Source organism: Vicia villosa, unplaced genomic scaffold (assembly GCF_029867415.1).
Source record: "Vicia villosa cultivar HV-30 ecotype Madison, WI unplaced genomic scaffold, Vvil1.0 ctg.000250F_1_1, whole genome shotgun sequence".
Classification (NCBI taxonomy): Eukaryota; Viridiplantae; Streptophyta; class Magnoliopsida; order Fabales; family Fabaceae; genus Vicia; species Vicia villosa.
In genome coordinates this window covers 824,448-840,773 of record NW_026705103.1, presented here as the reverse complement: position 1 = coordinate 840,773, position 16,326 = coordinate 824,448, and the positions used below count along the sequence as shown (strand labels likewise).

General features: G+C 34.0%; 1 protein-coding gene across 1 annotated transcript; it reads right to left on the bottom strand.

Annotated features, from left to right (window-relative positions):
- Positions 1-6,513: 6,513 nt before the first annotated feature.
- Positions 6,514-7,965, bottom strand: LOC131625913 (uncharacterized). The gene is made up of 2 exons (XM_058896747.1): positions 7,107-7,965; positions 6,514-6,986 (listed from the first exon to the last, which is right to left on the bottom strand). Exons 1-2 carry the CDS (start codon positions 7,963-7,965, stop codon positions 6,514-6,516), a joined length of 1,332 nt encoding a protein of 443 aa, XP_058752730.1.
- Positions 7,966-16,326: the final 8,361 nt, after the last annotated feature.

Below are 16,326 nucleotides of genomic sequence, written 5' to 3'. Positions count from 1 at the left end.
CAATGTCAATTTTAATAATACATGTGATACTTATACAGGAATTTCTAAAAAATCCAGAAACAAGATCTTAGTCTAATTAGTTGAGAAAAAATTTTCACAAACTTCTGGTTGTGAGTAGAGACATAGGCATGATCTTTTAGTCGATGCAACAATTAATGTCATAAAAACTAAATTTCTCAAATTTTTATTTTCCGTTAGAAACACAAAAAAATTGAGTGGATTGAAAAAACTTCTGGTTCTTCAATACTAATTATTCGCATCATATTATATTCGAGATGACCCAACCGGATTTACCAACGACACATTTAAGTGTAATTTATAAACTCCTGGTTTAAAATGACATGTGCTTCAATTGTACTAATATAAGTATTGTACAAGTCCGAGGGAAAAGCCGGTAGCTTTTCTATTATACATTTTAAGTCCAAATCCATTTGTGTAATACAAAGATATTCAATACCTCAAATATAATTCATGTGAATTATCTATGACAAAAATATTTGGCGAGACATAAAGAGAACACTCAAAAAGAAAATATAAAAGATTAAAGTTCATCCAAATCTCGACTCTATCAAAATATGAGCTTACTTTCGTGTGCCTTTAAGATGGACTAACAAATGTCATCCATACACTATACTTGTAAAAAAAAAAAGAATAGTATAATCAAGATTTATATGAAAAATTTAAGCACTATTATAACAACTTTAAAATATGTAGCAACTTTAGACTTTGATATATTCTTTAATAAATTGCAATGTTTCAATTCTCTTATTAAAATATCAATATTTAGAAATAATATGAATACAGAAATTGTATCAGCAAACATTAATCATCCTAATAATATCTCATGATTTAACATTTTAATCATACACATGCATATGAACATATTACCATATAATTATCAAAATTATATAAAATCATATCACTAAAATTATATCATCATATATATAGATGAAATATATAGATTTATAATTCTAATTATAAAATAATTTATACTATAACAAATATAATAAGTTTTTAACATAGCCAAATGCTAGAAAATTACAATAATCAAAAAATATAGTTATTCTTTTGGGATGTGTTAGAGTCACCCATGTCATTCTTCTAAAATGACAAACATTTTATGAGTATATTACAAGTTTTTTTTTACATCGAAACACACAAATTTCTTTGTGAAATCCTTCTGGAATACTTCACTATTATTGATCCAATCCATCTAGAATTCGATAATATAGGTGATGCAATCATTTTTCAAATTTTTAACATAACAGATGCAATCCTTCTGAGATATGTTATTAGTATAGATGCAATCCTACTGGGATTCATTAATATCATGATGAAATTCTTCTAATATTATAGATACAACATTTTAAGGTGTGAGAAATCCTTATTTTAAAAATTTAACTCTTCAAGAATTATATATCACAAATGATCTTCATAGTGATAAAAAGAAACAATTATTTACACAATCCTTCTAAGAGAGGTTTGTTTTTTTTTGTGTGTAGTTCTTCAGGAACTCAATCACAATCACAATTTTTTTATAGTTTTTCAGGAACTCAATCACAATCACAATTTTTTTTATAGTTATTCAGAAACTCAATCACAATCACAAATATTTTTTTATAGTTCTTCAGGAATTCAATCACATTTTGTAGTTCTTCAGGAACTCAATCAAAAATCTTTTACCAATAAAAATAATATTATTTATAAACCTTCAGGGATGCTTGATAAGTTCTTCAGGAACTATATAACAAACTTAATACTATCTTTAATGGATATTTGTTAAGTTCTTCAGGAACTATATAACAAACACGTTGTTTTGTAATCCTTCAGAGATTGTTGATAATTGAATAAGATATATTATCAAAATTCAACACGGATAATGAGAAAGAAAAATAATTAAATAATTAACTAATATTACCTCTAACAGTTAGGGCTTTAATTTTTTTCTTCAAGTTTGGTAGAGCTTCGTGCTGATAACATGTTATAAAACTAACCAAAACAATATAGATATGAAGGAGAGAGAGTGGTATTCTATTATCTTCTTCAAGAAGTTCTCTTTACATTGCAAAGTAGGCCTTATTTCTAGGACATTAGGAAGATGAAAAATCAAAACCTTACTATACCACTTAATAGGAAATATGAAGATGAAAGATAAGAATATATATGGACATCCACAATAATATTTATTCATAGCATATATATATATATATATATATATATATATATATATATATATATATATATATATATATATATATATATATATATATATATATATATATATATATATATATATATATATATATATATATAGGGGATGTATCAAGTAGGAGGAATTTTTAAATAAGAGATAAGAGAATTCAATGCTAATCATTGGATTAATCAAGAGAGAGAATTAAATTATTTATTAAAATATTAATATAATTATTATTTCTCTCTCTTGATTAATCCAATGGTTAGCATTAAATCCTCTTATCTCTTATTTAAAAATCCTCCTACTTGATACATTCCCTATATATATATATATATATATATATATATATATATATATATATATATTAAAGTAGTTGAACACTATAAAAATAACCCATGAGCAAGCAATGGATTACAAGGAAACGTGGAAATCAATATACACACATATCTTATTTCTCTATATTTATATATTAGGTACAGTATAACTACATGAACAACATACACACACATAGAATCTTCAATGCAAGTAACCAAACCACATACAGTGTGATAGCATAGGAGCACAATTAATATGGCCTAAGTGGCACCTGTCGACCGACAAATCTTACTTTTCCTTGATTTCTTGCGTTTGCAAATACGCACAGAATATTAATCAATTATTATTTTTTATTTAAATTAAATGAACAACAACAGCCATTTCAAACAGTGATAGACAAGCAAATTAACACAACACAATGACCAATCTATATCCTAAATCCACATATAATCCATCATATTCCCATTTAGGTAGTAAGAACCCCACCCTTACCTTGAATTGAGTGCAGCTCTAAGAAGTTTCAATGGAAAATTGAAGAAAAATGACACTTGAGAGCAAGACTTTGGGTCTCCTTCTTATTCTCTTCACAACCCTAACCCCCTTTCTCTTTTTCTTCTTTTTCTTTGTCTCGGTTTCCTCTTTCTTTTCTATGCTACTACTTTACCAAAATGACAAAGTAACACCACCACTTAGCTACTACTACTTAATAATGGGCCTAATAAAAATACACCTATAATAACTAATGATACCACAACTAAGCCCAATATTATTTCCACACTTAATATAAAAGAATAATATTTCCACTTATATTCCATTAAAAGCAAATCGATTATTTTAATATACCGACTTATTACTCAATGCCTCATATTTCTGGTCTAATCTTAATTACTCGGAAAATTCACAAAACGCTAAATATTAACTTTCATATTTCTAATACTAAAAATATTAAAATTTTCGATTAAATATTGATCCGCTATCCCGACTAAATCGTCCCAAAACGCGAAAATTTCAATAAACATCACAAATGTCTAAGTTAAGCAAATAATTATTTTTTCGGGCGTTACAAATCTTTCCCACTAGAATATTTACGTCCTCGAAAATGGAAATTTACCTGATTCAAATAACTCGGGATAGGAATCTCGCATCTTGCTCTCCAATTCCCAGGTCAAGCTTTCGCCAGCAGCTCCTAACCAGACAACTTTCACCAATGCAATCTCTTTGCCTCTTAGAACCTTCATCTCGCGATCCATAATTTGCACAGGCATTGTCTCCACTGTGAGATTATCACGCACTTGCACATCATCCATCTAAATCACATGAGACGGGTCAGAAACATACTTTCAGAGTTGTGATACATGAAACACATCGTGCAAATTAGCAAGATTTGGCGGTAACGCCACACGGTAAGCAACTTTCCCAACTCGATCCGATATCTGATACAGACCAATAAAATGAGGAGTGAGCTTCTTAGACTTCAGAGCTCGCCCAACACCAGTCACAGGCGTGACCCTCAAAAACACATGATCACCAGCTTGGAATTCCAAATCTTTCCTTCTCTTGTCATGGTAACTTTTCTGCCTACTTTGAGAAGCTTTCATCTTATCTCGAATAAGATTCACTTTCTCAGTAGTCTCCCTAACAATCTCGGGTCCAAGTACCACACTCTCACCTGATTCATGCCAACACAACGGGGTCCTACACCCCCGACCATACAACGCCTCAAAAGGTGCCATCCTAATACTAGAATGGTAATTGTTATTGTAAGTGAACTCAATCAATTGAAGATAAGTATCCCACGAACCTCCCTACTCAAGAACACATGCTCTCAACAAATCCTCTAATGACTGAATAGTTCTCTCGGTCTGACCATCTGTCTGTGGATGATACGCCGTACTCAACCTCAACTTAGAACCCAACTCCTCTTGCAAACTTTTCCAAAAATCGAAAGTAAACCTCGAATCTCTATCCGACACAATGCATAAAGGAACACCATGCAACTTCACAATCACCCTGACATATATCTCTGCTAGCTTCGCAGTCGGAAATGTGATGTTAATAGGTATAAAGTGTGTCGACTTAGTAAGTCTAGCAACAATCACCCAAAATCGAATCATATCCTCTCAAGGTATTAGGTAATCCCGTTACAAAGTCCATCGAAATGCTATCCCATTTTCATTCTGGAACTTCTAACGGTTGCATTAACCCTGCAGGTTTCTGATGCTCAATCTTTGACTTCTGGCAAGTCAAACAAGCATACACAAATTGTGCCATATCACGTTTCATACCGGGCCACCAAAACAAACTCTTTAAGTGTTGATACATCTTTGTAGCTCCTGGATGAATACTCAAACTGCTTCTATGACTATCTTCAAGAATCACTTTCTTAGTCTCTTCATCATCAGGAATGCAAATACGATCTCGGAATCTCAACACACCATGCGCATCTAACTTGAAATCATCATTCTCAAGTCGATCGGTTCCTACCATCAAATCCACCAACTTCACATCTTGCTTCTGAGCCTCTTTGATATTGTCAAGAAAGTCATTGTTAATCTTTAACATTCCTAACATAACACTATACGGTGTCACTTCACAAACCAAACTCAAATCTCGGAACTACTTAGTCAACTCCAACTCCTTAACCATTATAGCTGACATATGCAAATTCTTTTGACTTAAAGCATCGGCCACAACATTAGCTTTTCCGGGATGATATTTCAAACCGAAATCATAATCCCTCAACAATTCTAGCCACCTTCGCTGCCTCATATTCAACTCCTTATGATCAAAAAGGTACTTCAAACTCTTATGGTCACTAAACAATTCAAATCTAGAACCATAAAGATAATGCCTCCAAATTTTCAACACAAAGACCACTGGAGCCAACTCTAGATCATGTGTAGGATAATTCTTTTCATGAGTCCTCAACTGCCTAGACGCATCGGCAACCACTTTACCATTTTGCATAAGCACACCACCCAACTCCATCAGACAAGCATCACAGTACACAACAAAAGGCTCTCCTGGATTAGGCAAAGTCAAAACTAGAGCCAACGTCAATCTCTTCTTCAACTCATTGAAACTTTCTTCACATCGAATATCCCACACAAAAGCTTTTCCCTTGCAATTCAATCTCGTCAACGGAAGTTCCAACTTAGAAAATCCTTCGATAAGCCGTATATAGTAACCGACTAAACTCAAGAAGCTTCTAATTTCAATAGCTGACTTCGGAGCTTCCCATTGTAACACAACATCAACTTTAGAAGGATCCACAGTAATTCCACTACCATAAATGACATGACCAAGGAAACTAACTTCATTCAACCAAAATTCACACTTAGATAATTTTGCATACAACTGCTTCTCTTTTAGAACTTGCAACATAACTCTCAGATGCTCTTCATGCTCTTCTTCAGATTTAGAGTAGATCAAAATGTAATCAATGAATACCACCACAAATTGATCCAAGTAAGTGTGAAAAATACGGTTCATGTACTCCATGAATACTCCTGGCGCATTAGTAACACCGAAAGGCATCACCGAATACTCGTAGTGTCCATACCGAGTCCTGAACACGGTCTTCTGAATATCATCTTCTTTCACTCTAATCTGGTGATATCCTGACCTCAAATCAATCTTAGAAAACACACTAGCACCCACCAATTATTCCATCAAGTCATCAATTCTTGGAAGTGCATACTTTTTCTTTATCGTTACTTTATTCAACTGCCGATAATCAACACAAAGTCTCATACTTCCATCTTTCTTCTTTACTAACAATACAGGCGCTCCCCACGATGATACACATGGTCTTACAAACTTTTTTCTCAAGCAACTCTTCTAATTGCTTCTTCAGTTCAGATAACTCAGATACACATGTACGGTGCCATAGAAACAGGTATGGTACCAGGTACAAGATCAATTGAAAACTCAACTTCTCTTTCTGGAGGTACATCAGGAATCTCATCAGGAAACACATCAGGAAATTCTCGCACCACCTTTAACTAATCAATTCTAACTTGATTCTCAAAAGACAATGACGCCATCAACGAGAACATTTGTGCTTCGTCTTGCATCAATTGCCTCAATTGCTTACCAGTTAACAAACCAACTCCTTCTTCCTCGGGAGAAGAAAACCTCAAGGACTTGTTAAAACAGTTGATATGAACATAGTTATACTCTAACAAATTCATACCCAAGATCACATCTAATCCGCTCAACGGAAAACAAATCAAGTCAACAGCAAAGTCTTTGTCGAAGATCGACAAAGGGCAATTCAAACATACAAGAAAAGTAGCCATCGATCCCTTAGCCGGAAGATCGACAACCATCTCTCTATTCATAGAAGACAACACAATACCCAATATTTCAACACAATCAGTAGCAATAAAACAATGAGTAGCACCAGTATCAATAATAGTGATTAAATGAGTACTATTAATAAAGCATATACCTCTAATGAGTCGGTCTTCACTAGCTGCAGGAGATCCAGCTAAAGCAAACACCTTTCCACCAGATTATGCCTTCTTCTTTGGACACTGACTACCAATGTGCCCTTCTTCACAATAGTTGAAACAAATCACATCCTTGCGCTTACAATCAGAAATTGCGTGTCCAAATTCGCCACATCGGAAACACCTCTTCCCATCAGCAATACAAGCATAACTCTTATGACCAGCTTGCCCACACTTGAAACATACAATCCTAGCAGGAGCATCTCCCCCACTAGTCTTAAGACCATGAGCAACTCTTTGTTTCCCTTTACCAGCATCATATGGTTTCCCACGGCCTTGTTGATTCTTGCATCTCTTCTCATTAACCATCTTGTGATGAGCGTTACTATCTTCCTCAAAGATCCTACAACTGTCAACCAAGTCACAAAACACACGGATCTTTTGGTACCCAACAACTTTCTTGATTTTCGAGCGCAACCCGTTCTGGAACTTGATGCACTTAGAGAATTCAGCACCTTCGCCATCAAAAAGAGGATAGAACTTAGCCAATTCAGTGAACTTGGCAGCATACTCAGTAACGGACTTGTTCCCTTGCGTCAACTCTATGAATTCTATCTCTTTCTTACCCCGAACATCTTCAGGATAGTACTTTCTCATAAATTCCCTACGGAACACATTCCAAGTGATTTCATCACCTGAAATCTCCAACCTAGCAAACGTCTCCAACCACCAATCATCAGCTTCCTTAGCCAGCATATGAGTGTCATATCTAAGCTTTTGTGTAGGAGTACAATCCATAACACAAAAGATTTGCTCGAGCTCCTTCAACCAATCAAGAGCACCATCAGGGTCATGCGTACCCTTGAACACCGACAGACTCTCCCTTTGTAAAGTCGCCAAACTACGAGATCGAGCATTCTCGTCAGCATTCGGTTGGTTCTGCATAGCCTGAGGGGGCGCTTCCAAAGCAGCAGCTATCGCAACATCATTTCTTCCATCCATATAGTCACTACAACACAAAAACAATTAACACAAACAACAATACATGATTGTTAGACTACACTATGACTCGACACTTGGCCGGACAAGACCGACCTGCTCTGATACCACTAATTTAACACCCCAATTCTACCCCAAGCGTTTATGCGGAAAATATCATAGTATAAAAATTCTCAACAGAATCAGGATGTCACACATTCAACATAAACATAAACTTTTCATGCTTTTTAAACTAATACATAACACTATCAGGATTGAAATGAATAAAATTCATAACATATATCTAAACTTCTGAATAACATAGTATTCATATCATATTCCAAACTTAGATTCAACATGCAACAAATTCTCAATGATTCAACAATTAAGACATAACATCTTTGAATAATGAAATAGCAACAATACCAACATCTCCTCAAATACAACATAAGGTTTGATAAACAAATAACAACATAAAGTAAGTGTTCATTTCCCTCTGGGTTACCTGCATGTTACCCATGTAGAGGCAACATTCAACAGAAAGGGGTGCGATATCAAACTATATAAACAGGATTATGATAAATCATATATTAGGTAAAGAATATAAATGAATCACCGCTTCACACCACATTAACATAAACAGCACAAAGAACATCATCAAAGGATAGTCATGTTATCAACACATAAGTATCGTCAGTAAGTCAATATATAAGCATCACAATGCATAAACAACCACTCTAGCCAACAACAACCAACAACGACTCAAATGCGACTCAACTGTGCATATGCATGTGGTACCATTGAAGTAAAACTCCTAACTCTATCAATTGCCAATAACTCCAAGGCAAACATCCAACTCTATCATATTTCCCATTAAAGGCCAACTTTATCATTGTTATTCTATGCGACAACTTTTCGACCACAACTCAACCAATTCAATCAACTCTATCAACTCAATCTACAACAACAACAATGATTTTTCACTATCTCGACATACCAATATATCATCATAATCAACTAAACTAACGACAATTCGCTAGGATTCATGGCATAAGGCTATTCACATAACAATGCATAATAATAATCATATTGGCAATCACAACATTATTCAAAACAAAGGCATCCAAACCAAAATTACAATTTTCGGTCAATTCGCAAAATAATCACGATATGCTAACATATCAAGTAGACCGAAACAATTTCCAATTATCATCTAACTAACTTAGATATAATGTTAATTATCAAAACAACCACATTGCCATAACAATATTTTATTCTCAACATAAATAAGCAACCAAAATACTATTACGGTCAAATTCTCAAGATACCGTAATTTACCGATAAACCGAATAATTAATCTAAGTCCAAGTTTATTCCAATTAAATAGGCTTATTGAAATTAATTCAACTATTAATTAAATAAACCAATTAATAATCATATTATATTAATCTTAAGCATGTCTTAATATTCTAATAAGTGCTACTGTAATCATCATTAGTTTACACTACATCATCCATTATAAATATTTCCTTTACATTACTATTTTAAAGTAGTTGAACACTATAAAAATAACCCCTCAACAAGCAATGGATTACAAGGAAACGTGGAAATCAATATACAGACATATATTATTTCTCTATATTTATATATTAGGTACAGTATAACTACAGGAACAACATACACACACATGGAATCTTCAATCCAAGTAACCAAATCACATACAGTGTGATAGCATAGGAGCACAATTAATATGGCCTAAGTGGCACCTGTCAACCGACAAATATTTATGGATTTGAAGGTCTAGGGATAGATGAAGTTTATTGAAATTGTGATGAACAATTGTGATTTGATGTTTATAATGAATAATCCATGTTAGAACTAGGTTATTAGACCTTAAATCACAGGAAATTAATGATTAAAATATGTTTTTGGGCAAAAGTTTAGAACTGGTTTGATGCAGGTCGCGCAAGGTTTTCTACAGAAATTGCAGACCCCGCTTAGCACGGTGGAACCCGCTTAAGCTTTTGAAAATAAATAAGGGTCAAGTCAGAGAGGAACGCGCTTAGCGCGGGCTAGGGGCTGCTTAGCACAATTTACTGGGACGAAAATTAATATTTTTGAAAAATTATTTCAAATTATTGAAGCTTATAATTTATACTAATTTTCGAGTAATTTTCCCGAATTTAATAAGTATGTTTTGATGGGTTAGAGAGCCGTTTACATGGAACTTGATTATGTGGTTACATGTATATATGCTTGTTATAATTATATATTGTTGTGATGATTGATGACATTACAAATGTGGAATATAGATTGTGTTGATTGTGATGTTAGTGATGTCTGTATAATTGAGACGATGATGTGATTTGATGAATACATGAGTGACTATGCCATTTTGACTAACCGTGATCATTGATTATTGTGAAGTAGTGCATCATACATTCATAGATTTAACTTTTTCTATTAATGCATTTAAAAATATTTATTTTATTTTAAATTATAATAAAATTTAAATGATAGAAATGAATTTTAGTTAAAATAATAAAAATAAAAGAAAAAATGAAAAGTTAAAAACTATAAGTCTATAGATATTTCAAACATATTTTGAAAAACAAAACCATAAAAAACAGTTGTCAAATATGATTTTTTATTTATTAATGTGTGTTAAAAAAGTAAAATTTAAAAATTAGTATTTTTGGTGTTACCAAACAAACTCTCAATACTATTTAGATTATTATTTTCATGTATTACTCTTAAACACAAACATAATTAACAATATCAAATATTTAATCGGTTCACATACAATAGAATAAGAGTAAATACATATGAGTACGAGTTATTACAACCAAAACCAACAAAGAATAGATTATAACCACTCATGGTCTCTAACCACGACGAGGGGAAATGAAGAGGAAGAAGAATCAACCAAGGTGTCCCAAAGATTGACTCAGATCCGACTCCAATCCGCAAGAATCGGCTTCTATGTTGTTTGTAGCACTTCCCTCACTCTCCAAAATGTTTCTCTACTTGCCCTAGCTTGCCACCATGAAGAATAATGATGAATGTCCCAAAAAGTGTGAAAAATCACTTAAATAGGGGGTTGACGCACTAGGTCGCACTAGGCGCGGTACGGGCGCTTAGCATGGTCAAAACTGCCAAAATTCATGGTTCTGGAGCTCCTAACGTGCTAGAAAGCCCGCTTAGCCCAGTAAGGGCGCTCAGTGCGGTCTGCTATATCGAGAGAAAAAAGATTTTGTTTTCATCATAACTTCAGAACCGTAACTCCGATAGGCGGACGGTTGAAAGCGTTGAAAAGCTTAATCAATAATCTATAATACAATGACTAAATATCATTGCTTAATGTAATACGGTGAACTGACTTTAAAGAAAATGTCGCGGTAAGCAAGAGTCGCCACCGACTTTTATTTTATCCAATTGGAAAGGCTAAAAGAACAGAAAAAGACCTTAAAAAGATTTTGAGTTCGGGGGTAGGTTATACAAAGGGAATGTTTAAAGCACCCTTTGTATCCATGGTTATCCATGGGCTCTTAATTGCTTAGCTCACTTTGTTTTCAAAATATTTGAAGTGTCGTGTGTGAATAGTAAAAACTTTGAAGAAGAACTTTAGCTTGTAAATAAGTGTAGTCTTTTTGAATTTGATTTGGAAAAAGAGTGGAAAAGAGTTTTGAATTTGAATTTGAATTGAGCAAGCATTTAAGAACAATTACCCTTAAGTTATAAAAAATGTTCTTTTAGCTTTTCAGGCGAAAGGGTCTATCCGTACCATCAAGGGGCATGAAGTCTTTCAATTGGATGTTAAGGGTCATCGAGAAAAGTATCGTTCGCCATAAGACTGTCCCTTGCCATAAAGAGGGCAGGTAGTCTAAGGGAAGGATAGAATAGTCATTAATCTTTTTAGGCATCATGCGAGGATACCTTAGCAATCGGGACAATCATCTTTTACCGAGGCAACTTCGAGGGACTAGATGATTTTCAATTTCTTTAGGCAACCTTGCTTTAGGTATCCTCGGAATCGAGGGACTTGACTATTATTTAGTACAATTAGAGGCAACAGAATCATAAGGCAACAGGAAACAGAGAGATTACCCTAAAGGTGTGTGTGTGGCACAATCAGGTGATGTAATTCAGTTATATCATCTTGTAATTAGTGATCTAATTCATTTTAAACAAGGCTTGCACTCCCTAAGATTACTAACCACAGCAAAAAAGTAAAACAGTTTAATAGTCCTATGTTATTACAATAAACACCTGCGGGGAAGGGGAAATAAAAGGCAGAAAATAAGAGGGATGAATAATTAGTTTAATTATCCTGAGTCTTGATCTTCCTCGCACCCTTGATCAGCTCTGAAAATTAAGAGGAAAATAAATAAGGGTTAGTGTAGGAGGGAATCATTGACTATTCGGGGCAAACTCTATTCTAGGCAAAAACGAAAAATAGAAATTAAAATGATATTTGAACAAAGAAAGAGTTAGAAACTTAGCTTTTGATCTGATGGCGCGTAGTCGGAGGATCTTGGCTAACCCTGAAAAATGAAGAAGAGAAAGGTAGAAAACTTTTTGTGGCAAATACAAGGCATTGATAATAAATAAAAGAGGTTCTGAAAAAGATTTTGAAAACACTCAGGGTAAATCCTGATTTTTTAGGGAATAAAGGTTTTATGAGAAAAATTGACATGCTGGGTTAATGGACAACACCTACCAGCAACAGTGATTAGTGATCATGATGAAAATAAATAATTAAAATAACTCAGGGTTTAAAGCAACTGATTTAAATATAAAAAGTGAATATATTTGAGAATTAAAAAAAATTGAAAGTTCGATTAAATAAATTAAAGAGTCATGAAAATATTTATTTAATAAATAAAAGATGGTTTAAGTAATTTAAATAATAAAAAAAACTAGGATTAGAAAAGAAATAAATAAATAACAAAACAGATTTATAAAATAAAAATAAATAAATAAATTGAAAACAAAACTTAGCTTCTGATTAGGTGTGACAGCTTAGTGAGGGACCATGGTGGACCTGCATATACTAGAACATGGGATATGATCTTGGAATGATCTGACGGCTGAGACTTGAGGAGTGTACCACATATACATGAGGGCGCATGCATTGGATCTGGAAACAAACAAAATTAGAAAATAAAGTGTTGGACGTGGGGGTCGAACCCACTCCACTCTTGTCACATGCCTTCCTTGTTTGCCAATTGGTCTGTAAGCTTATTATGATAATTAACCACACTCAACTATAGAAATATTAAAACATGGAAAATTGTGAAAGAGTCAAAGATTCGTCCGCCTGGGTCCCCCGCGCAACCAATGGAAAGAAGAGAAAAAGTCTACGCCTTTTGACTGGCCAGTAGGAATCTTCCACGCGTGTTGGAAAAAGGGAGAGAGAGAGAGAGATGAGTGCTGACAGTCCAATAAGCTTACGCCACGCATGGTCAAAGGTCCAGCAATCCAGTCTTCATCCTCATTACCTGCGGATTCTGCTGGGACTTTTGTTGCGATTTTTCTTGCGAAAAATCCTTCAAATTTCCTGCAGTTCTAAAAACACGAAAACACATAGAAGCAAAATATGAGAGAGACCTTGCCCCACTAATTTGAGGTCCCTGAATCCAATGGTGCAATCGTTTTGGCCATTAGACACCTTTAGGTAGGAGAACGAAAGCATAGCTTTCATGAACCCTAGCCATGGTGTTTTTCATCTCACACGTCAAAGCTTCATTCTAAGCGTTCAGACCTTCTCTAATTATCCTCAGAAAATCATCCATGGTGACAAAATTCATTAAATCACAGAGATTCATGGAAAACAAATATTAAAGAATATGAATGAATATATGCATCTTGAAGCATGCATGATGGACGTTATGGAAGTGTAAGAGCCATGCATACCTACTCAAACTTACCTCAGGAAGGAGTTAGGATGATTGTTTGCTCCTGAAAGTGACTGGAATACGAAATCTTGATTTTACACTTTTCTTGAATTTTTGGTGACCTTGAAACCCTAATGCTCTCTCCCCCTCTTTTTTTTCTAGTGCTGAGTATAAGTTATGTATATATAGTAGCAGACATTAGGTCAATTAAACTTGGAAAAAATTTGATGATTGAATATTTGGAAATATTGCAAAATATTTGATTGAAAATCTAATAATAACTTTCTATTTTCATCCAAATATTATTCCAATCAAATATGAATGACTTGCTTGAGTTCCAAGAATTCTTATTGATTAAAAAATCTGATCATGCATCAATTAGATATTTATTTTATTTTTCATTGATTCAAATTGAATAAAATCAAAGAATAAATAAAATAATTATTGAAACCATGCACCACGATATTTTATGGTCCTCAATGAGTTTCTTGGGCCTTTATATGATCCAAACCAAAGCCTCACAATTTAATTTGTATTTTTGGTATTTTACTTGATTTATTTGCAATTTAAATGAATAAAATTCAAATAAATAGAAATAAAAATGCCAAAAATACAAGGATGGTTTTATAGGTTCTTATTTGGGTCATATGTATGTTTGAAGTCCAAAACCTAAGCCCATTAGTTCAAAAATACAAAAATATTCAATTAGGGTTTCATGCACTTCTTGAAATTTGACCAACTTCTGAGCCTCATATCTCCTTCAATTTTTGTCATATGACCATGTTGTAGGACTTTTTGGAAACCTAAAGATGTAATCTACAATCCACTTTGGAACATATTTTTCATTTGGAGATTTTATCTTGATGATATGGCTCCTGACAAAAAATAGCTTCTTGCGATCTTCTAGAAGGACCTGTAATGTATTGGCTCATATCTCTTATGCGGAAGCATTTCTTGACCTTGGGCCCAACATCAAAGTTGCAGAGAATGAAATTTAATTGAGAATAGGCTTTGGTTGGGGAATTTCTGATAAAGTATGAGAGAGATATGATCAGTCAAAGTTGGGTCGACTTTCTCCTAGAAACCCTAATTTAGCAACTTAGGGTTTTTGTGGATCTTTGATCTTTTCTTGATGAATCATGATCAACCCTTGATCAAATGATGGATCTAACATTAGGATGTTGATGTTGACCAAAAATCAGGATTTTTGACTGTGCTTTGACCACAATTGACTTTTAGGTCAAACTAGTCGACTGTTGACTATTTGAGCAGTTGATTGATCAATCAGAGTTTGAAACTTGGCATGAGGACCCTTTAAGGCATATGAGAGACCATGTGTTCCATTTGAGGCATATGAAGTTTATTTTCCTTTGAGAAATATAAAACCCTAGTTTAGAGGCTGTTGTTTAGGAGAGAGAATGCATGCTTCCTTCTTGTGTATCTTTGAGCATTTGAAAGTCACATGGACTGAAATATGAATAAATATGATGGGCAAATTTTGGGGTATGACACTTAAGTTCCTACAAAAATGAGCACAAATGTAAGAAATCAAACTATTTACAAGCAAAAAGCAAAACCACTCTATTTAAATGATATGTACACAAAATTTGGGGTTTTCGCCTATTAACAAAAAAAAGAGTCAAATAGCACCCAAAACGAATGCACAATTTGGCACTCATCAAAGACTTTTTGGAAGGCTACTTTATCTGAATGCCACTAGACCCGATATAACATTTTGCATTCAACATCTCAGTTAATTTCTATTAGCTCCATTTGTCATTCATTCAATGCATCCACTAGGGTTCTTAGATGCTTGAAGTCATGTCCTGGGAGGGGCATATTCTTACCAAGAAATTCCCAACTGAAATTGCAGGGATATTCAGATGCACATTAGGCTGACTGCTCAGATATTATAAGATCCATTTCAGGCCATTGTTTCTTTCTTGGAAGATCACTTATTTCCTGGAGAACTAAGAAACAGTTGACTGTCTCGAGGTCATCAAGTGAAGCATAATATTGAAGGATAGAAAAACACTTAGAAAGGGGGGGTTTGAATAAGTGTAGTCTAAAAACTTGAACGATAAAAACAATTTGCACAGTTATTTTTATCCTGGTTCGTTGTTAACTAAACTACTTCAGTCCACCCCCACAGAGTGATTTACCTCACCTGAGGATTTAATCCACTAATCGCAACAGATTACAATGGTTTTCCACTCAGCCCACGACTAAGTCTTCTAGAGTATCCTAATCACAACCTGATCACTCTAGGAACAAATGCTTAGACACAAGCTAAGACTTTCTTAGAGTATCCTGACCACCACGTGATCACTCTAATTACAACTGCTTAGACACAAGCTAAGAATAATCAAATAAGAGTATTACAATTGCTTCTGAAAAGCTATAATCACGACAGTGATATTTCTCTTAATGTTTAAGCTTAATCTCACTAATATATTACAACAGCAATGTAGTGAGCTTTGATGAAGAT

Coding starts and splice junctions, on each gene's coding strand:
- LOC131625913 (XM_058896747.1), bottom strand. CDS start 7,965: ATGGATGGAAGAAATGATGTTGCGATAGCTGCTGCTTTGGAAGCGCCC. Junction 6,987..7,106: donor TGGACACGCAATTTCTGATT/GTAAGCGCAAGG, acceptor GATCTCCTGCAG/CTAGTGAAGACCGACTCATT.